Source organism: Vipera ursinii, assembly GCF_947247035.1.
Source record: "Vipera ursinii genome assembly, chromosome: 3".
In the NCBI taxonomy this organism is placed as follows: Eukaryota; Metazoa; Chordata; class Lepidosauria; order Squamata; family Viperidae; genus Vipera; species Vipera ursinii.
The window spans coordinates 47,952,470-47,972,219 of NC_139516.1; the positions used below are offsets into that span (position 1 = coordinate 47,952,470).

General features: G+C 37.4%; 1 protein-coding gene across 2 annotated transcripts in view; it reads right to left on the reverse strand.

Annotated features, from left to right (window-relative positions):
• PPARD (peroxisome proliferator activated receptor delta) overlaps positions 1 to 19,750 on the reverse strand; it is a 49,992-nt gene that overhangs the window by 19,511 nt on the left and 10,731 nt on the right. Inside the window, exons 1-4 of one of the 2 annotated variants that reach the window (XM_083359286.1) lie at positions 15,719 to 15,773; positions 14,859 to 14,931; positions 13,755 to 13,827; positions 3,355 to 6,332 (exon numbers count right to left, since the gene is read on the reverse strand). In XM_083359286.1, the coding sequence (XP_083215412.1) occupies positions 3,963 to 6,332 (2,370 nt within the window). In that variant the 5' untranslated portion in view covers positions 13,755 to 13,827; positions 14,859 to 14,931; positions 15,719 to 15,773 and the 3' untranslated portion in view covers positions 3,355 to 3,962. Of the gene's footprint in view, positions 1 to 3,354; positions 6,333 to 13,754; positions 13,828 to 14,858; positions 14,932 to 15,718; positions 15,774 to 19,253; positions 19,527 to 19,750 lie in introns of those variants that run through there. The other variant, XM_083359287.1, reaches the window with a different exon arrangement.

The following is a 19,750-nucleotide window of genomic DNA, read 5'->3' on the forward strand; positions in this document are numbered from 1 at the left end:
TTAGTGAACAAGATGTAATTTAAGAGCAATAAAGCTGAGAATGTTCCGTTTCAGCTATCTGGATCTTTAGTTTCCCACCTCTCCCCCATTAAATGTTTCTGACGAGTAAAATCTAAAGCAGAAAGGAACAGGTGATATTAAACAGGATAGTTATCTCATGTGCCAATAGCAAAAAATAAACTGCAGGTGTTCTTATCCTAAATGTTTGCCACATGTTTGGTCTACCTCCAACAGCTGTACAAGCCAGATAAGCAACTTCTGAATATTGTGCTGAAGTGCTGAATTTTTAAGAATTTCTTGATTTCTAACAGTATTGCACATATGCAGCTGGCCTACCTATAGTTCACAATATATTTTCTTTAATAAATAAAACAAACAGATGAAGCAACACTGAACACATCACAAAAATAGTTGGAATAGGATTTGTTTGCTTTTGTGCCTTTGAATCAGTGTTGACTTCTGGTAACTTCCTGGACTAGTCCCTGCAGTTTTCTTGGCAAGGTTTTCAGAAGTGGCTTACCAAGGCAGAACTAGAATTCATGGTCTCCCAGTTTCTATCCTGATATACTTATTTTTATTTTAGAAAATATATAACTTTATATATGATAAACAGAGAAAAATAAAAAAGGAAAATATCTTTGAAGATGCTCGCTCTGATTTTTAGAATTCAGCTACTAAAAAACAATAAACTATATGTTTTTTTTAAAAAAATCCAAGTATGTATAATAAATGTTAAACTTTGTTTAAAAGGCACATGTCCAGGGAAAGGTATTGTGCATTCTCCTTGCTTTAGCAAGAAATATGGTTTGTTTGTTTTAAAAAAAAACAGTATATTGAACAATTTAAATTCACCACAGAGAACAGGAGCTGGAGGGAATCATGAACTAATCTGTGCTCTTTCCCAGTGACTTAAAAATTCAGAAAGAGAGAGAAAGACACAAAGAAAGGGGGAGGGGAGAAAGAAAGAGAGATTCAATCAATGCCCTGCTTCTGAAGTAACAGAAACCTTCATCCTCGCCACATACATCAAAAATGAATTATTAGAAATTCTATCCCACATATACATTTTAATACATGTGGCATGTGTTTGCCTGGCTCTCATTTTATCATGGGGGGAAAAAAATCTGGATATAAGGGAACCTACCCAGCTGCAAAAGTATTAATCCTTCCATTTCTGTGAAAATGTTACTATGAATTGGGGGGGAAAATGCAGATACCAACTATTTTGCAGCAGCTCCAATAGTGTTGCTGCAAAGGCAGGAATAGGAAAACGCAGCCAGGATTGATTCATATTTTGTAAATTCTTTACAGATCCTTATTACACCTCCTGAGCATTACAACAGCCTTGAAAAAGTGAAATGAGAACTTGACAAGAATACTATCTGCAACCCAGAATCGATTCTGTGGGGTTGCAAACCATCCACAAATTTCTTAACTTCCTGGTAAATTCAGCCAAACCTCCATAGAACATGTAGTTGAAGAAAAAGATAGTAATAATTGTTTTGACTTCAGGAGATGGAGTGATTGAGGTATTCATGTTTCAAAGATGTTCAGAATAGGATATTAGTATATAAAGCATGCATCAAGTACTCAAAACAAAAACAAAATAATTTATTTTAGTGCAGTTTTCATATGTTGTCTCTGAACCAGAAATAAATAGATTTTGCTCTTAACGATATCAGTGTTATAAGATCACGGGGATCTGAAGCTGCTTTCAAACTAGGGGCAGAATCCTTATATGGAGTGACCTCAGTCAGGTTTCTAAACGTCCAGAGAACAAACACAATTCTAGGACATGTATTCCTATTTTCACTGACACCAGTGGAAATAAAGTAGTACATTGTACCTATTGTGTTTACATAAGCATCAATCAGCAACCTATTCCCAGAACTCATTTTAAAAGAAGTTATCAATAGGTATCTGCTTTGTGTACTTGAATCTCTAAAAAGAAAAACATATTTTTCCACAAAGTACATTATTTTCCTATTTATAAATGATAATAGTTGCCACCATGGTCTTACTGCTATCCTAGATCATATCCAATGACAGACTGCATCTAATTGGCAGAAACCCATACATTGGCTGAACAGACTTGCAAAACAGGAAATGCTGCTATGTACCAGTATTATTGCTAGGGATAGCCAGAACCTCTGGAAAACTTCCCAAGGACATCAGGTCACAAAATAACATCTTAACGGCAGAAGCATGTTACTGATAAATGGTACCAATTACATTCACAAAACACTGGCCACTGTTATGGAATTAAAACTTACATTCTAAGAACAAAGCTTTTTTATCACATGCAATTCTGCACTATGTGAAAGAATTACAGACCCTGGATGAATAGCTATTTATTGGATAAATTACTCCTAGCAAATATGTACAAAAAAGTAAGATAACACAGAAGCTATTTATCTGAACATGGTTTTTTTTCCTTAAGAGAAAACTGGTCACTATTGCTTTTATTAGGACTTTTACATATAATGATATAATCTGGATTTATATTATTAAAATTATATGACCAATCACTAGATTACTGATTCAACAGTGAGATAAAGTTATTGCTGTTTTAACCAACCGTGTCTGACTCTTAGTGACTTTATAGGCAAGTTGTCTCCATTCTACTCTATCAAGCACAGCTTTTTTCAATTGTTGCATGTTCAACTTTGTATCAGATTCGATATTATCAAGCCAGGATATTCTTTGCTTCCCCTTCATCTTGTTCCACAAACCATTCCTAGCATCATTGCCTTCTTCAATAAACTTGCATGCATGACATAGCCAAAATAAATCAGACATACTCTTATGATTTTAGATATTAAAGATATATTAAAGTGTATGGTTATAATTTTGTCACTATTATCTGAAATGTTCGGTCGTACTTTCACTAGCCACTCCATCACAGCTTGAGATATATACCCAGAGTGTTTTTATTTTAATCAAAAACATGTAAACCTGTTTTTCACCTTAAGTTTCTCAGATATCTAATATTTTAAAAGGACCAAGTTTCAATCCATTTATTAAAAAATCACCAGAACCAAACTTCATTGCAGCATCAAGAATAATTAGCCAAAGCAACCAAATAACTGCCCAAGTCAGCCAATCATCTTTATGTGAGTATAAAGTCAGTAAAAATTGCTGAGATTTCCCTTAAAGTTGCTTATCAGCCTCAAAAGATTTGTGAACCTCTAAGAAAGCTGAGAAGTTAATTACCTTCCTCACTGTGCCTGCTCATGAATCAAATGGAGCAAGGTGCCAATCGATTTTAATAATCAGAATCTAAATATTGATCACTTGTGTGTATTCAATAGGTCATCCTTGCATTCTCATGAATTAAAGCAAAGTAGACGCAGGAACAAAATAACATTTTTATTAAAAACAGTAATAGATAAAATCACAACCAAAATATCTCTGAAGTAAGGAAGATATTAAAAGAGAATGAACTGCAGTGAGCTAAAGCTGTCAGGCAGTGTCCATTGAGAGTTAACATATGCATAAGAAGGATCTTCAATGATAGGATTAAGTCATTTTTTTCACACTGTGTTAAGGCATCATCTGAAGTAAAAAGAAATGGAATACTGTTTTTTTGGTGCTTTCAAGAGAGCAGACTCATCTCTCTACCAAGGATATCAAGGTTTTCTATGACAAATAGAAAAGTAGAAATGCCCAAGCTATTTCCAGAAAAGAAGAGCACTAAATATTTAACTGGGCTATTTACCAATAGAACAGTGAGTGAAACACATATAATGTTATCAATTATAAAGCTGTAAATAGCAACCCTGTCTGCATTGGGATACAAGGAATTTTTGGTTTTGTGTACCCAAGAGATTTGGGCACTAAGATACTCACTTTTCCTTAACAACAACAAAAGCTAGCACACAACGCTTGCAAACAAATATTCTTTTCTATAAGTGGTGGACATTTAGCAATTGAGCATTTAGGTGGCCTGGCAAGTATTTCCGTCACACTTTGGTTTTGGTAGAAACTATCTGCTTCTGTAGATAATGCAATCTACTTGCTTGCCATTTCATCCATCCAACCAATGCCAATAAGCCAATCACCAGTGCAACTTGAAAGATTAAAATCATCACAATAGGGTGTAGAGCAATATTTAGTACTCCATTTGAACTTGGTGACCATCCCAGGAGCACCTCCCACCAGGCATGGTCTCCAGCTGATGTAACCTTTGCTACAATCTGGGCAATTTCCTGATTGTTGTGGTGAATCTCAAGAGCAGCATTTTCACCCAGATCTCTGAGTTTCAATAATTCTTGCTTGAGAGAGGGGTGAGAAAGCAGATTTTTAAGAGTAGAAAGGCCAAGGCCAAGTGAAATAGGAAATATTTCTTTATATAAAGAGGGATAGGCTTTCATATGTTGCACAGTCCAAACAGGTACTCGAAATTGGAAATCACATCCTACAATCATGCTAATATTGCAAAAGCAACGATTGATATATGGCAGCATAGGCTGGATGATGACACTATTAACGATTATAAATTCACATGGAGTTCTAACACAAATACAGCCCTTGCCAGTATATACAACAGTAGACATTTCTTCTTGGACTACATCAAAAGAACAATGAGAGTTATTTATAAGCTGAGGAGAAAAGCATTCGTGGTGCTCTTCTAAGCTGTTATCATCACATACAAAGCCTAAATTCTCTTTTTTAACACAGCCCTGCACGTTAACACTTTGCCACTCACCATCCTTCAAGTGTGCCCATTTATTAGAGTCTCTGGAATACATGACCAAGTCTCTGTCAATCTGGAATCCCAGGGGCACTATTGGATAGATAGGAATAATCTGAGCGGCCTCCACAGTTATTAAGAATAATCGCAGTGTATTTTGAGTCGAGTCATAAGATGCATTTAGCAGTCTCCACCAAGCTTCTAAAGCAATTTCACCTGGTGTGAGTTCTGGTCGAATTAAATTGCTTACCTCCATGGGAATTTTTCCTGCCCTAGCTTCTCGAATCATATCCATGATTACATTTTGGGTGATTGCCTGGGCCTGTTCACATGCTAAAGCCAAGGAAACATTATTTTGGAGAGACTGAATCCCAGAGACTATCAATATGTTATCATTTTCTAAAATTGTTTCCCAGACTGGAAGCACTTTACTGATCGCTTGTGGTTGTTTTGTGAGTTGTGAGAAAGATTTGGTTAACGGGGCAGTAAGTTTTCCTATTTGTTTTGTGGAATATGAAAGCTTATTAGCTAATACTTCTATGTTGGCTGCATCTATAAAAGAAACTCCTGCCCCCAGGGGGCCAATCCAATCCAACAATCCCCTTTTTATTCTTTCTCTATGGTATGCTCCTTCCCACATTTTAACCCATTCTATCCAACCTCTGTGGCTAATATCAAGAAAGGGAGAACACTGGGGCACTTTCTGTGATACATTCAAACCTTCAAAATTAATCTGTACCTCCTTCAGAGAGGTCTGTGGGTTCCTAACAATTTGCTCAGGCTGATCTAATTTTAATACATGAGATCCAATAATTGGATTTTTCATATGACGCAGCGAAAGGAGGTCTTTAATCAGTGGGTTAAACTGAAGAACTGTTTTATTTTGAAAGCCTAGTTCTAGCTGATACAATCCTTGTTCACTATTTTTTTCTGTTATGGAAATATGACCGTAGAATTTAAACTTAATGAAGGATGCTCTTTGATCACAATGTGTTCCTTTAATTGGAACTACCCAATCTGGTGGTCCCTGTCTAATTAAGTCTGTTCCCTTTAATTCCCAGTCATGTGATTCCCAATTAACAATCATTTGGGTGATTTTTTTCCCAGAAGGTGAAATTAAGGATAGCTGCAAGTGATTTTTAAGAAATTTATCATGTTGGGATCCAACAATAGTTCTGAGATGCAATGGTGCACCGTATTTCCATAAAGCAGCAGAAATTAGAGCAATGTCACATGAATTGTCCTGGGTTACGCTATTTCCAGTTCTGCGAGAGTCCAAATGTGTTGGCAAAGGTCGGCATGAAACAGGAATATGAAAACTTGAACTGTCCATTTGCATGTCATAACAAAAATGTCCAATTTCTCCACTGGCCTTGACAGTACAATTAGCCAAATCTCTCCAATGGCAGTTGACTGAGTCTGAAGCAGCATGGAATATGTACAAGCTCTGGAACACTCCGGGATTGGAACTGTTGGCATATAATCCATGCATGCGACATATCAACTTTATTTCAGATACTTCTCCTTTTGGAAAACAAGCCCACAGTTTCACGGGGATGGTAGACGCATTCTGAGTTGCAGAAACAAGCATCCATCCATTCCACAGGCACAGCAGCAAAGACAACATCTTCGAAAGCATCTGAGAGAGAAAAACACAAAAAGAATCTCCAAAGCCCCTATTGTCTGGATGTGCAGTACTTACTTGAGAAAGTATTTTATATGTTCTTGCTGCCTTTAAGCCAGAGTATTAATTTCTTCTTTACAACTGCATCAATTAGTGACAGAAAATCTGGTAATTCAAGGACTACCTGCATTTTTAAAAAAAGGTTCTATCTGCTTTAAGGAGAAGGAGCCCATCTAATTACATTAGTTAAGACCTTATCTTTATTCAGACTACACTACTCAAAAATATGTTATAATTGGACAGAGGCCAACTTTACATCTATTAAATCTGAACCACAACACTTAAATCACCAGACATATGAGTGATACTTCTTGTAAAGGGCTCTGTTCTGTACCAGCCTACTACCGGCCCTGCAGATAAGGCAGGGACAACCCCTTTACAAGAAGGCAAGAGGCTGGAACTAAGCCTGCCAAATTTATGGACACAAAAGCAAACAGAGCAAAAACAAGACACGAACCATGAAACAGGAGCTATTCAAACGGTTGCCTTCAGCAAACCAGCCCTCCCACGCATTCCCCTTTTAAACAGTTCAGGGCTTGGCTTCTCTCTGCCTCCTTCCGAGGTGCCCCATTGCCTTCCTCTGTTTACTCCTGATTGACTGCCTCCTGCGTCGGGCATCCTTGAACAGGGCCAGCTGTGGGTCATCTTCATCCATGCTGTCAGGTTCACACAGCTGGGTCTGCGTCGTAACCAGGTGGGAGGGGCCTGGCTGAGGGCTCTTATCAGCAAGCTCTCCAACACCCTCCGCAACCTCTCCAACACCCCCCCTCCTCCTCTGAATCGTCCGACCCAACTGCCGAACCCACAGGCTGACCCTGAATCACAACAGGCTCTGCAAATTAACCAATGGGCTCTCAATCTATACTTTCTTCTTATAGAACCAAATATGCAAAACTTTTTATCAGCTCAAAAATTCCATTAGATGCTTCCCTTCATTATCATGTAGGTTAATAAAGTTTTTTTTCATATCAGTTGGACACATACATGTAACAATATACAAGTGATTTTCTATTGTTTTCTTTCAAGTTGCTTTATTAACCCATCCATATCCTAACCAACCTTTAGCTTCCAAGACCAGATAAGGTGCTTATGCACACATCCTTATGGATTTGCTTTCTTCCTACCCCTAGGACAAAAAATACCATATATCACTTCCCATATCTTTGCCCCAACACTGATACTGTTGCCACAATTATGCAGCAAAATTAATAAAACTCCCTGCATACAAAAAAGCACATTTCCTATTTGGTAACTGGTTCATCTGGACTAGGAAGAAAGAATGTTTGCAGCAAGAGATAATGTTGCATATTGCTTTTTCCCAGCACAAAGAACCAATCTTAGCTTTGTTTTCTTATCTCTACATCTTTAGGATATAGACTAGGGTCCACTGGGAGTGAGAAATCTTGCTTCCAACACCTTTCTATTCCTAAAGTGATATGCTCCTAGGCATCCTTCTCCCTTCTTGCAGCTAGCAGTTACTCTCTTAGCAGCATACTATACTTTCACTGCCACACCTGATGCCTCCCAAGAAAAGTAAAGCATGAGAGCCTAATCCAATGCTACTGTACAAGAGTCGCTACTGGACACATCAGCTGACGCCATGCCGTGCTACTGCAACTTCTGTTCACCAAAGTTGGTTATCCATCCTTCTCTCTGTCTGCCCTAAAGCCTGCTGCCATTGCTATTATCATCATTAATTTCACTTGCACGTATTCTCTACCTTCCCACTAGTGAGAAAGGCCAGAGCCAACCTGGGATCAGCTTCTGCAAGAAAGCAGAGCACCAAAGGGATTTGGAAGGCATATGAGTAGTATACATTCTTCACAATTCCCACAATGGAAAATGTGGAATGAGAATGTGTAGAGGGCACCCTGCAGATTGCTGACATTTGTGAGGTTTTCTCTATGGGACACACAATGTTTTACTGTTTCATTAGTGAAAAATATTATCTTCCTGATTTGGCTTCAGCCTACCACAGAAGAAAGCTGGCAATGAGATAGAGATTCCATTGTGAGGAATGGTCCTGAACAACCAATATGTGAATCATCGCCAAACCAGGATAAGGAAATTGTAGGAATGAGCCCACAGCCAGCCAGATCCTACCACCTGCTGAAACAAATCATAAGTCTTTAATCAGGATCTAGTCCATGTTCAAACAGTTTCAGTCCATGGTTTGCCTTCATTTCTGTTTTTCATTACTTTCATTACTATTGGCTTCCCAGCTGGAGGATCACTCAGAAGTAGTCTTATCAATTTTCCAGGCTTGGTACAATGGTACAAGGTTAACTTGGAAAGATGAGAAAAAGGGCATGTGGTTCAGGAAATAAAAAGACCTGACAAGACTAAAAAAAAAAATCTTCCTTGTCCCCACAAAATCTTGCCTGAGGTTGTACAGACAGCCTAAGAACTATAACATTTATTTCCCACAGTTCTACCAATTAAATATTCATGATATTATTAGAATACATATCCAGTATAAAGTCACAGAGGGTGTTATCATAACACTAAGGGTATTTGAATTGGGAGGCAGCAACCTTATGCTAAACCAGGGGTGTCAAACTGCCAGCCCGCAGGCTGGATGCATCATGCCAAAAACGCGCCCACCCCATCGCTGGCAACGGAGATAAGTCGCGATACATCATGATATGTCACATGATATTGTTTGCACCCCTGTGCTAAACCAACACAATTTTGTCCATCCCTATATTAATCTAACAACCTTTATCTACTGTATCTCTCTCTGCCTTACAGCATTGTACCAGTGGTAGCTATTCCTTGCTTTACTCCATCTTCTTTTTTAAACACATATCTCATCCAGCAGCAAATCTTTACCAAGCTTTTTGCCCTTCTACAAATTATTAAGACTTACTGAATTATCAAAGCAATTATTTCTTACTTCCTTCACCAACCATATCAGCACCATCACGTCTCTCAATCAAAATAACATTTTCAGTGTATAAAGCAAAGATGAGTGAATAAATGCATGAACAATTTACATACCCTTATAATACTGCAACCAAGAAAAACTAGTTCCATGGGGAAAACAATAGAGTGTACTGGAAAGGATACTGAACTTAGATTGGGAAGACCCAGGTTTAAGTCCACCTCTGACAGAAATTCCCTTTATGACTTTTAGGTAGTCACTATTTCTTAGTGCAACCTACCTTTTTTGCTTAGGGACAACTGAGACAGGGAATGCAATGTATCTTGCCTTGACCTTCTGAATGAAAAATAAAATCTAAATCTGTCAAATACAAGTATCTGGTGATACATAAATATACTATGAATTTAAATAAAGACATTTTTAATCTATCACATTACCTATTTGTACACAAAAACAAAAACCACAAATCCATCCATCATGCTTTCTTCAATATGCATCACTAAAGGTCTCAAAGGAAAACTACAAATAAAAGGGAGTGTGTAACAGATTCTTTCCCAGACATAGTTTAAAATATCTATAATTAGCAGATAGCAGCACATACCAATTTCAGAAGCTAAGCCTGGTTACTACCCGGATTGAGGATTACTTGGGAATTCCAAAATTATAGGCAAAGAAAACTGAATGGCATGTCCATGAAATTACCAGAAACATAACTTGAAAGAGTTACCTTCAATTAGGTGTATAACTTGAGTTACCTTCAATTAGGTGTATCCATTCTCTCACACACACACACAGAGACAGAGACAGAGACAAACAGACACATACACACACAGAGACAGACACACACACACACACACACACACACACACAAACACCAAGCATTTAATACTACTGAATTGGAAAACAATGCCAAAATTGGGGAGAAATGGTCACCAAAAGATGTGTGCTTTAGTCCAGACATGTCAAATACAAGGCCCGGGGGCCGGATCCAGCCCGCGAAGTGGCTTCATGTGGGCCGCGAAGCCATCCTGGAAACAGTGAGGGAACGGCCCCCACTGCCTTGGCCCTGGCCCAGAGACCCTCCTTCTGCCAGAGACCCTCAGATCTGTCCCACTCCTGCCCAGGCCCCCATAGGCACCCTTGATGCGAACGATGTAGAGCTGGCCACGCCCACCCAGTAGGCCATACGCACTCTAGCCATGCCCACCCAGTAGGCCACACCCACCCTGGCCACACCCACCCGGCCCCTTGAGGGCAACCGCAATGCTGATGCGGCCCTCAATGAAATTGAGTTTGACACCCCTGCTTTAGTCCTTTGCTATGGGATTGTCTATATATAATGTTAAAACAGATTTGTTTACTAAATGAATACTTTATTCCATTTTCCAACCAACTAAAAAAAGATTGCAATACAATGTTTCTATAGACATGGAATATCGTTTGTCCCTCTGAAAACTAAAATGATCACTGCTTACTCATTTATCCCAGTACACTCTCTTGCCAGTACAAAGGACTCTGTTTACTGAAATTGATATTTCAGTAAGCACAAATAAAATGATGGTTGTATGCTAAATATAAAACTGTAATTAAAGTTGCAGTTTACTGTGCATAGTTATACTGGTGTATCATAGTAAGAGTAAATAAAGCATGACATCTGTAATATTTTTATCCTGTCCTTTCTGCCCCAAATGCAAATCAGTATATTGGATGTTTTGGTAATATTTTGCAACTGCTCCTAAATGCAACTTGCAGACTTCCATGGAATACATACAGAGTTTCAAAGAAAAAAAAACGTAGGATTATAATGACTAATACATGTATTATAGGAAGAAAAGAGAATTCTGAATTGGAAAACAAATTTAAAGAAAAGATCTCACCCAGAAGACAACCAAGATTTGTTGTTTAAGGATGCAGTGTACAGATATAAAATATTAGTTTTATATTACAGGATAGTATATTCTTGTTAACCATTAAAGAAAAATGCCTTTTAAGTAAGAGCTGTCTGATAGCGGCACCAAATGCGCAGAGAGGAAGTGGGTTTCTCACCACTGGATGCCTTCTGACAAAGGGTGCACAGTCATCTGTCACAACTGCTTTGATCAAGATTCCTGCACTGAACAGAGGGTTGGATTCAATGTCTAAATGACGCTTTCCAGCTCTATCAGTCTATGACTGAGAATTTTTCTAAGCATGCAGATTTTTTAAGTAAGAGTTTGAAAAATATTTTTAAAGATAAAAGTAAAAATCGGGATTAGAATTAGGATAGCAAAAAAAGAACTGAGTGATGTGTTCCTTCCTGTTTTCTGAATATAACTGAGATTAAAAGACTTAGGAAGAAGTTTCCCGTTGCTTAAACTCTGGAAAATGTTGCTCTCAACATATACACATCCTACATAAAGCCTCCTTTAGAAAATACTTGTAAATGCCAGGAAAAATTACAACGTTAATCTGTTGCATCAGAAGAAAAAAAAAAGAATCTTATAGTCTTAAAACTAACATACTGATTGCAATATATGCTTTGGGGAACATGCTACAGATGTGTGGTACATTACCCCTGATACAAGGAGTTTACATACACATCCAATTTGTTCTTGTTTTTTATTTTTTATGGGCAGGACAATAGTGAGACTAATAGTAAAATAAAATATTGAAAGGATGGTATTAACTTCTACCCTCATAGTGGCCATTCAGAAAATTGTTGCAAGATATGATACATTCCCCAATAAATTTGTTCATCCAATGACTTTCCTCAAATAGCTTAGCAAAATAGATATTGGCGATAATTGTTTTTTAAAAAATTGCAGATGTAATTTCAAGTAGTTCAAGCATGTTTTGCCTTTACACAGTAGGAAAAATGTTCTTGCAAAGTATACAGAGTTGTATTGGTTTTCAGTATTCCATAAATCTGAAGTCTATTAGAGGAACAACATTCCTTGCATCATCTTTCATGTTTCTTACCATATTATATGTCACTACTGCTAATATTACACTGACATTAACAGAACACCAGAAAATTATTTTAGAAGGAAAACATTATAAGTTTAAAATAAATATAATATACCAAAAAGTATTATAGAAATTTGAATGCTTCCTAATTTCCAAAGTTATTAATAGGACTAGGACACCACTAGTGTTTGATTTCTTCTTGTTAATACATAGTGAAGACTGATTTACTTTTCTACAAATATAAAAGCAAAACCTTAATGGAACCAATCCTTTAAAACACTACAAATATTAATTGTGCAACAGGACAATTATATTACTCGTTTTGCAGACTCTAGCTCTATAAAGAGCATATTTTAATTCTAAAACTGCAGATTGATTTCATATATTTTATATTTTTTTAAAGGTAACCTGTTTTTTTATGCAAGAAGAGAGAAGATTTTAGCAGTCTCTCAAATTTCACAATATAATTATTGAAGGTTTTTATATATAATTATTCAGAACACATACATGAAAACATATAATATTGGAAGATTATCTGATCCAGTCCTGACAATGTTCAATCAAAAGTAATATATTTATGTAATCTATTCAAATACATAGCCAAATCCATTTATAGTTCCAATTAAATGATGGTATAGATAGTATAACTTAATCTCTGTCAACAAGCTACATATCATGTAGCTGTTCAGCAGAAATTCATATATAAAAACATATATTAATGTTTTATACCTATTTTGCATATACTGCTTCAGCGGCAGCGGCAGTAGCTAGCACCTGCACAAACAGGACTGCTAGTACATGCGAGTTGCATGGCCAGTTTGCATGTGCATGCAGGGCTAGCAGGCAGTGGCTAGCGCATACACACATGCGCAAATGGGGCCAATAGCATGTGTGGGTTGCGCAGCCCATTTGTGCATACGTGCGGAGCTAGAAGCGGCAGTGGCTAGCACCTGCACGCATGTGCAAATGGGGCTGCTAGCATGGGTGGGTTGTGTGGCCCATTTGCACATGCACACTGCATGCATGCACAAACAGGGCTGCTAGCACTGTGTGGGTTGCATGGCTATGTACATGCATGTGGGGCTAGCAGCGGCGACCTGCATGCACGAACAGGGCCGTTAGCACTGTGCAGGTGTATGCGGCCCTGTTCACATGTGCAAATTTCCCAGCTGCTCCTTTTCCCTCCGTGCCACCAGCATAAAAATGTTGGTGACCTCTGCTATAGAAATAAGTACAAGAATAGAGATGAAGCACCAAAAGTTAGTAGTGATTTTAATATATTAGCGAAAACTCAGATTTAAACTCGTACTCCAGATATTCATTGCTTTGAGATTGAAAAGAGTAATACACATCCACTGATCATTAATGTATTTCACAATTAAACTTTAAATATATATCCAGTATTAGTATCTAAGGCTTTTACAAGGTAAATCTCTGCATGTATTGCTTTGACTACTCAAAATCTGGTCTGCAGTATGCAAATACACTTAAGCTCAAAACTGACATTTAAAAACGTTAAATTATATTCTTTAATAAGGGATTATTACCTTTGTTCGCCTATGATGACAGCCACTCTGAAATTACCATATCAGCATAAGGAATATCCCAAGTGGAGGGAAGCTGCAAAAGAGCAAAACAGATTTCTACTCTATGCATAACAATAATCAGGAAAACTAGAACAAGTTTACAGTTGAATCTTACATATTAGGACATAAATATGACTGTATTCAGTAAAGCTTACTTCCTAGTATATATTTGTATGGTAAGGATTTTTAATACATGGCATTGCAGCATATTCCACTATAGCAGGCATGTCAAACTCGCAACGTCATGTGACGTCGCGTGACGTATCAGAGCTTTTTCCCCATTGCCAGCAATGGGGTGGCCGTGGTTTCGTCATGACGCATCCGTCCCACGGGTCGGCAGTTTGACACCCCTGCACTATAGCAAATGCAATCATATGCATATTGCATAATGGCATATTTATTATGGGACAAGAAAGCTGGGATACTTTATGAATCCTAAGTGCAGTGCTTGAAGCTCTCTTAAAGGTTTTCCACACAGGACTCAGATTTTTAGCTGAAACAATGTTAAAAGGAATTTTATTTATCAGCTTACTTTGATGAATTAGATATAATCAGCCAGACCTTATGCCAATTTTTAAAGTGCCACAAATGCTGCAACAAATCCAGAAAAGTAAGGTATATATTTATTACATCTCTACTTTGAGTAATGAATGAGTAAAAAGTGTTAATATTCTATAACTAAGACCATATGAGGATTTCTTAGCCTTGCAGTCATCAATCCTGTTCATATTAATTGGTTTACTCTAATTTATTCATGTAATTACAGTTTCAATTTATGCAATAAAAGCTGTGCTTTTTAAAATCAGCTTTTAGTTTTATGCAGAATAATTCATAAATTAACATATACAAGAAGCCTGGGGCTATTCTATTTCGGCAATTTCAGTATCTGTGTAATACACAAAGTTACAGCAGTACCTAGGTTTATATGTTCAGCCCTGAGAAAGAGGAAACTTAATTTCTTCTTTTCTTTTCTTACTATACTAAAAATTAACAGCTACTTATTTAGTAAGCTTTTCCTGTTAATGATATAAAATTAAATATGATAGCACTGAATATCTTTCATACCTGACACCTCATAAATGTTGCTGAACCCTCTTTTTTTGTTTTCAAAGAAATGTTGTCTCCACACATTAGAATTCTGCAATGAAGTACATTGTTAATAGGCGAAATAACAGATATGTACATATTTATTTTACCTTTCCCTCCTGCCTATTTGGAAAAAATATCCAATTTTCTAACACAAAAATACAAAATGAAAACAAATTTTAAAATTAGAAGCACTACATTAAAAACAATTACAAAAATTCAAGGGCAGTATAATGTAGTCAACACAGTGCTGGACTGGCAATAGGGATACCCAGGTTCTAGTCCGCTTTCAGCCACAGAAGGAAGGAGGAAATGTTTTGTACGTTGCCCTAAGCTCCTGAAGGATGGGTAGAATATAAATCCAATAAAAGAATATAAATCCAATAGATATAATTTACTTGGACTTCAGTAAGGCATTTGATAAAGTAGATCACAACCTACTACTTGATAAGATAGAAAAATGTGGGTTAGATAGCATCACCACCAGATGGATTCGTAGCTGGCTGACAGGCCGTACTCAGCGTGTGGTCCTCAATGGAACTGCATCTACATGGAAGGAAGTGTGTAGTGGGGTGCCCCAGGGCTCTGTTCTGGGCCCAGTGCTCTTCAATATCTTCATTAACGATTTGGATGAAGGCATAGATGGGGAACTCATCAAATTTGCAGACGACACCAAGCTGGCAGGAATAGCCAATACTCCAGAAGATTAAGATACAGAAGGATCTGGACAGACTCGAACACTGGACACTATCTAACAAAATGAAATTCAATGGTGAAAAAAGTAAGGTTCTACATTTAGGCAGGAAAAATCAAATGCACAGGTATAGTATAGGTGGTACCTTGCTCAATAGTAGTAACTGTGAGAGGGATCTCGGAGTCCTAGTAGACAATCACTTCAATATGAGCCAGCAGTGTGCTACAGCTGCCAAAAAAGCCAACACAGTGCTAGGCTGCATTAACAGAGGGATAGAATCAAGATCAAGTGAAGTACTAATACCACTTTACAATGCTTTGGTAAGGCCACACCTGGAATACTGCATCCAGTTTTGGTCACCACGATGTAAAAAAGATGTCGAGACTCTAGAAAGGGTACAGAGAAGAGCAACAAGGGTGATTAGGGGGCTGGAGGCTAAAACATATAGGGAACGGTTGCTGGAATTGGGTATGTGTAGTTTAACGAAGAGAAGAGTGAGGGGTGACATGATAGCAGTGTTCCAATATCTCAGGGGCTACCACAAAGAAGAGGGAGTCAAGCTATTCTCCAAAGCACCTGAAAGCAGGACAAGAAGCAACGGATGGAAACTAGTCAAGGAGAGAAGCAACCTAGAACTAAGGAGAAACTTCCTGACAGTTAGAACAATTAACCAGTGGAACAACCTGCCTCCAGAGGTGGTGAATGCTCCAACACTGGAGGTTTTTAAGAAAAGACTGGACAGCCATTTGCCTGAAATGGTATAAGGTTTCCTGCCTGAGCAGGGGGTTGGACTAGATGACCTCCAAGGTCCCTTCCAACTTCTTCTTCTTCCTTCTTCTTCTTCTTCTTCTTCTTCTTCTTCTTCTTCTTCTTCTTCTTCTTCTTCTTCTTCTTCTTCATCATCATTATTATTATTATTATTATTATTATTATTATTATTAATTATTATTATATAAGAATTAAATAAAATACCTACGATAACATCTATACTATTCAACATAACAGAAATAGTTATGAGAAATGCACATTTGGAGGAATATACCATTCGAGTTTATATAGGTGGTAGGAATATCAACAATCTCCGATATGCAGATGATACAACATTGTTTGTGGAAAGCAAGGAGGATCTGGAGTGGCTAATCCTGAGAGTCAAAGATGAAAGTGAAAAATTTAGACTGCACGTTAACATCAAGGAAACAAAGATAATGACAAGTCCAAAGAATAGACAGGCCAAAGTGCAGACTGACAATGAAACTATCAAAACAGTAAAGGAATTCATCTTCCTAGGTTCTAAAATTGACCAAGTTGGTGGCTGCAGCCCTGAGATCAGAAGGCGTATAGCCCTTGGAAGAACTGCAATGTCTGGCATGAATAACATCTGGAAAAGTAAATACATCAGTCTCATAACTAAATGCAGATTACTTAATACAATAATTTTTCCAATTGCTACTTATGGCTGTGAAATTTGGATTCTGAAAAAGGCAGATAGGAGAAGGGTGGAGGCCTTTGAACTGTGGTGCTGGTGGTGACTATTATTATTATTATATTATTTATTAAATTTTTATACCACCCTTCTCCCGAAGGACTCAGGGCGGTGAACAGGGCATATCTTAAAACTACAAAAATACAAAAATTAAAAAAGAATTAAATTATTGCCCACAATAAAAACAATAAAAATATATATAAATATTAAAACCCTAAGTGATTCCCCATCAGGCCAGGCCAGCTTGTTCAAATAAATGGGTCTTTAACCCGCGACGGAAGGAGCGGAGATCCGGTGCCAGCCTATGCATTGCAAAGGCTACAAAAATAACAAACGAAGAAGTCCTAGACCAAACCTCCCAAAAATATCACTTGAAGATAAGATTGCCAAAGAAGAGGCTGTCATACTTCGGTTATGTCATGAAAGCTTACTCACTGGAAAAGTCTATCATGCTGGGAGTGATGAGTGGAAAAAGGAGAAGGGGCCATCCTAGTACCCAAATCTATGAAGAGGCAGTACAAGACAGAGGGGCATAGAAAGTGCTGATGCAGTGTCCGAGGGTCGGGCACGACTGAATGGCTGCCAACGATGAAATAAAATAAAAATTGTTCCAAAATCAGAGATAAAATTTCTAAATCATGCTCTAACTGGAAAACCTTCTTCAACTGTGAAACACCTATACCGCAATAGCAATTTTCAAAAGGAGAAGGAAGAATTAAGTTATTCAGATTTAACTACACAAAACAGAGGTACTGTGAGTAAAGAAATCAATTATTGTATATGAAGGCTCACAACTAATCTTAGAGTTTCCCTGAAGGACCAAATATGCAGCTTGGCAGTTGTCCTGGATTCAGTATTAAGGGGAAGCTCGGGTAGCAGTCAGCAATACTGCTTACTAAATTAGACTAGTATACCAGTTGTAATCCTATCCAAAGGAAGATTTTGTTTTAGCTATCTATGCACCAACAATGCTGAAATGGATTATTATAATGATGCACTATATTTGACGTTATTCTAGAAAATGATTTGGAAGTTTCAGCTGGTGGAGAATATGTTGTTCTTATACTGCTGAGAGCATAGTACTTATATCATTATATTACACCAGCTGTATTTCAAGCATGTTTCTGTATTTCATGTGCTGGTTAAGGAATACTTTGACTCATGTGGTTAGGATGCTGGGTTAGAGATTAGCAAACCCACGTTTGAGTGCAGAGTGCTATTGTGCGGCAGAGTGACCTCCCGGTTTTAGGCTTAAAGCTTCAAATAGTCTGAAACATAATGGCTGAAAAAACATTTTTATTCATATCAGCCTGCCTGTATTTTAGAATCACAACACAAAAAAGGGATTGCTCTGCCAGTTCCAAATACATGTCTGCGGAATATGCCACTTTGGGCAACATAATACTGTAGACCTTCTTCTTGCAATCATGCAGAAAAGCAGTAAAGCATATTTGTGTATTCCTGTCAAAAATTCGTTTATTAAGTTGACAAATGAAATATTTGCTATAAATTTAAATGGATTCTAATGTTTTTATATTAGGCTGGGAACTTTAATTCTGCCCGTTAGTTATTGACTTTTTAAACTTGAAAAGAGAGCTGATTTCATTAAACCTAGAGGGAGCTTGGAAAGAATTCCATGGATGAAAATCCACAAGGGAAAAACAACCCAAGAAGTTTGGGAAACTTTGAAAAGTGAAATTATAAAATGCCAGTCTAGTACATACCAATGAAGAACTAAAATAAGAGATCTGAAAAAGAAAGCAGTACGGCTACATAAAGAACTCTCTGAAAAACTGAAAGACAAAAAGGACAAGTATAAAAAATGGAGAGAGGGGCACATAACTAAAACAAAATATCAGCAAATAGCTTGAACCTGCAAAGATGAAGTAAGGAAAACTACTGCTCAAAATGAACTTTGGCTTGCAACAAATGTCCAAAATAACAAACAAACAAACAAACAAACAAAAAAGCTTCTTTCAACCTGTAAAAACAAGAAAAAAATTAAAGAAACAATGGTTCATTAATGTAGAAAATGGCAAGGTGACAAGCAGCAGGGAGAAAGCAGAACTGTTTAAGTCATATTTTGCATCTGTCTTTACACTAAAAGAAACAACAGGCCAACCTACCAAAAAAAAATACTGAAAAATGTATATTAGGAATGCAAATCAAAATAAGCAAGAAAATGGTAAGAAAATACCTATCCACTCTAGAGGACTTCAAATCACCAAGACCAGATGGATTACACTCCAACTTTCTGAAGGAACTGGCAGATGAGATCTCAAAACCATTGAATCGTATCTTTCAAAGATCCTGGAGCAGCGGGGAATTACCAAATGACTGGAAAAGGACTGATGTGGTTCCCATGTTCAAAAAAGTAAAAAAAAAAAAAAAGCTGGATCCAGGAAACTATCAACCTGGCATCAATACCAGAGAAGATTCTGGAAAAATCAAGCAACGAATCTGCAAGCACCTAGAGGCAAGCAAAGTAGTAATCAGAATTCAACATGGATTTGTCAAAAACAGATCATACCAGATAAATCTTATTGCATTCTTTGACAATCTTATAAAATTAGTGGACCAGAAAAATGTGGCAGATATAATTTACTTGAACTACAGCAAGGCATTTGATAAAGTAGACCACAGCCTATTACTTGATAAGATACGAAAATGTCGGTTGGACAGCTTCACCATCAA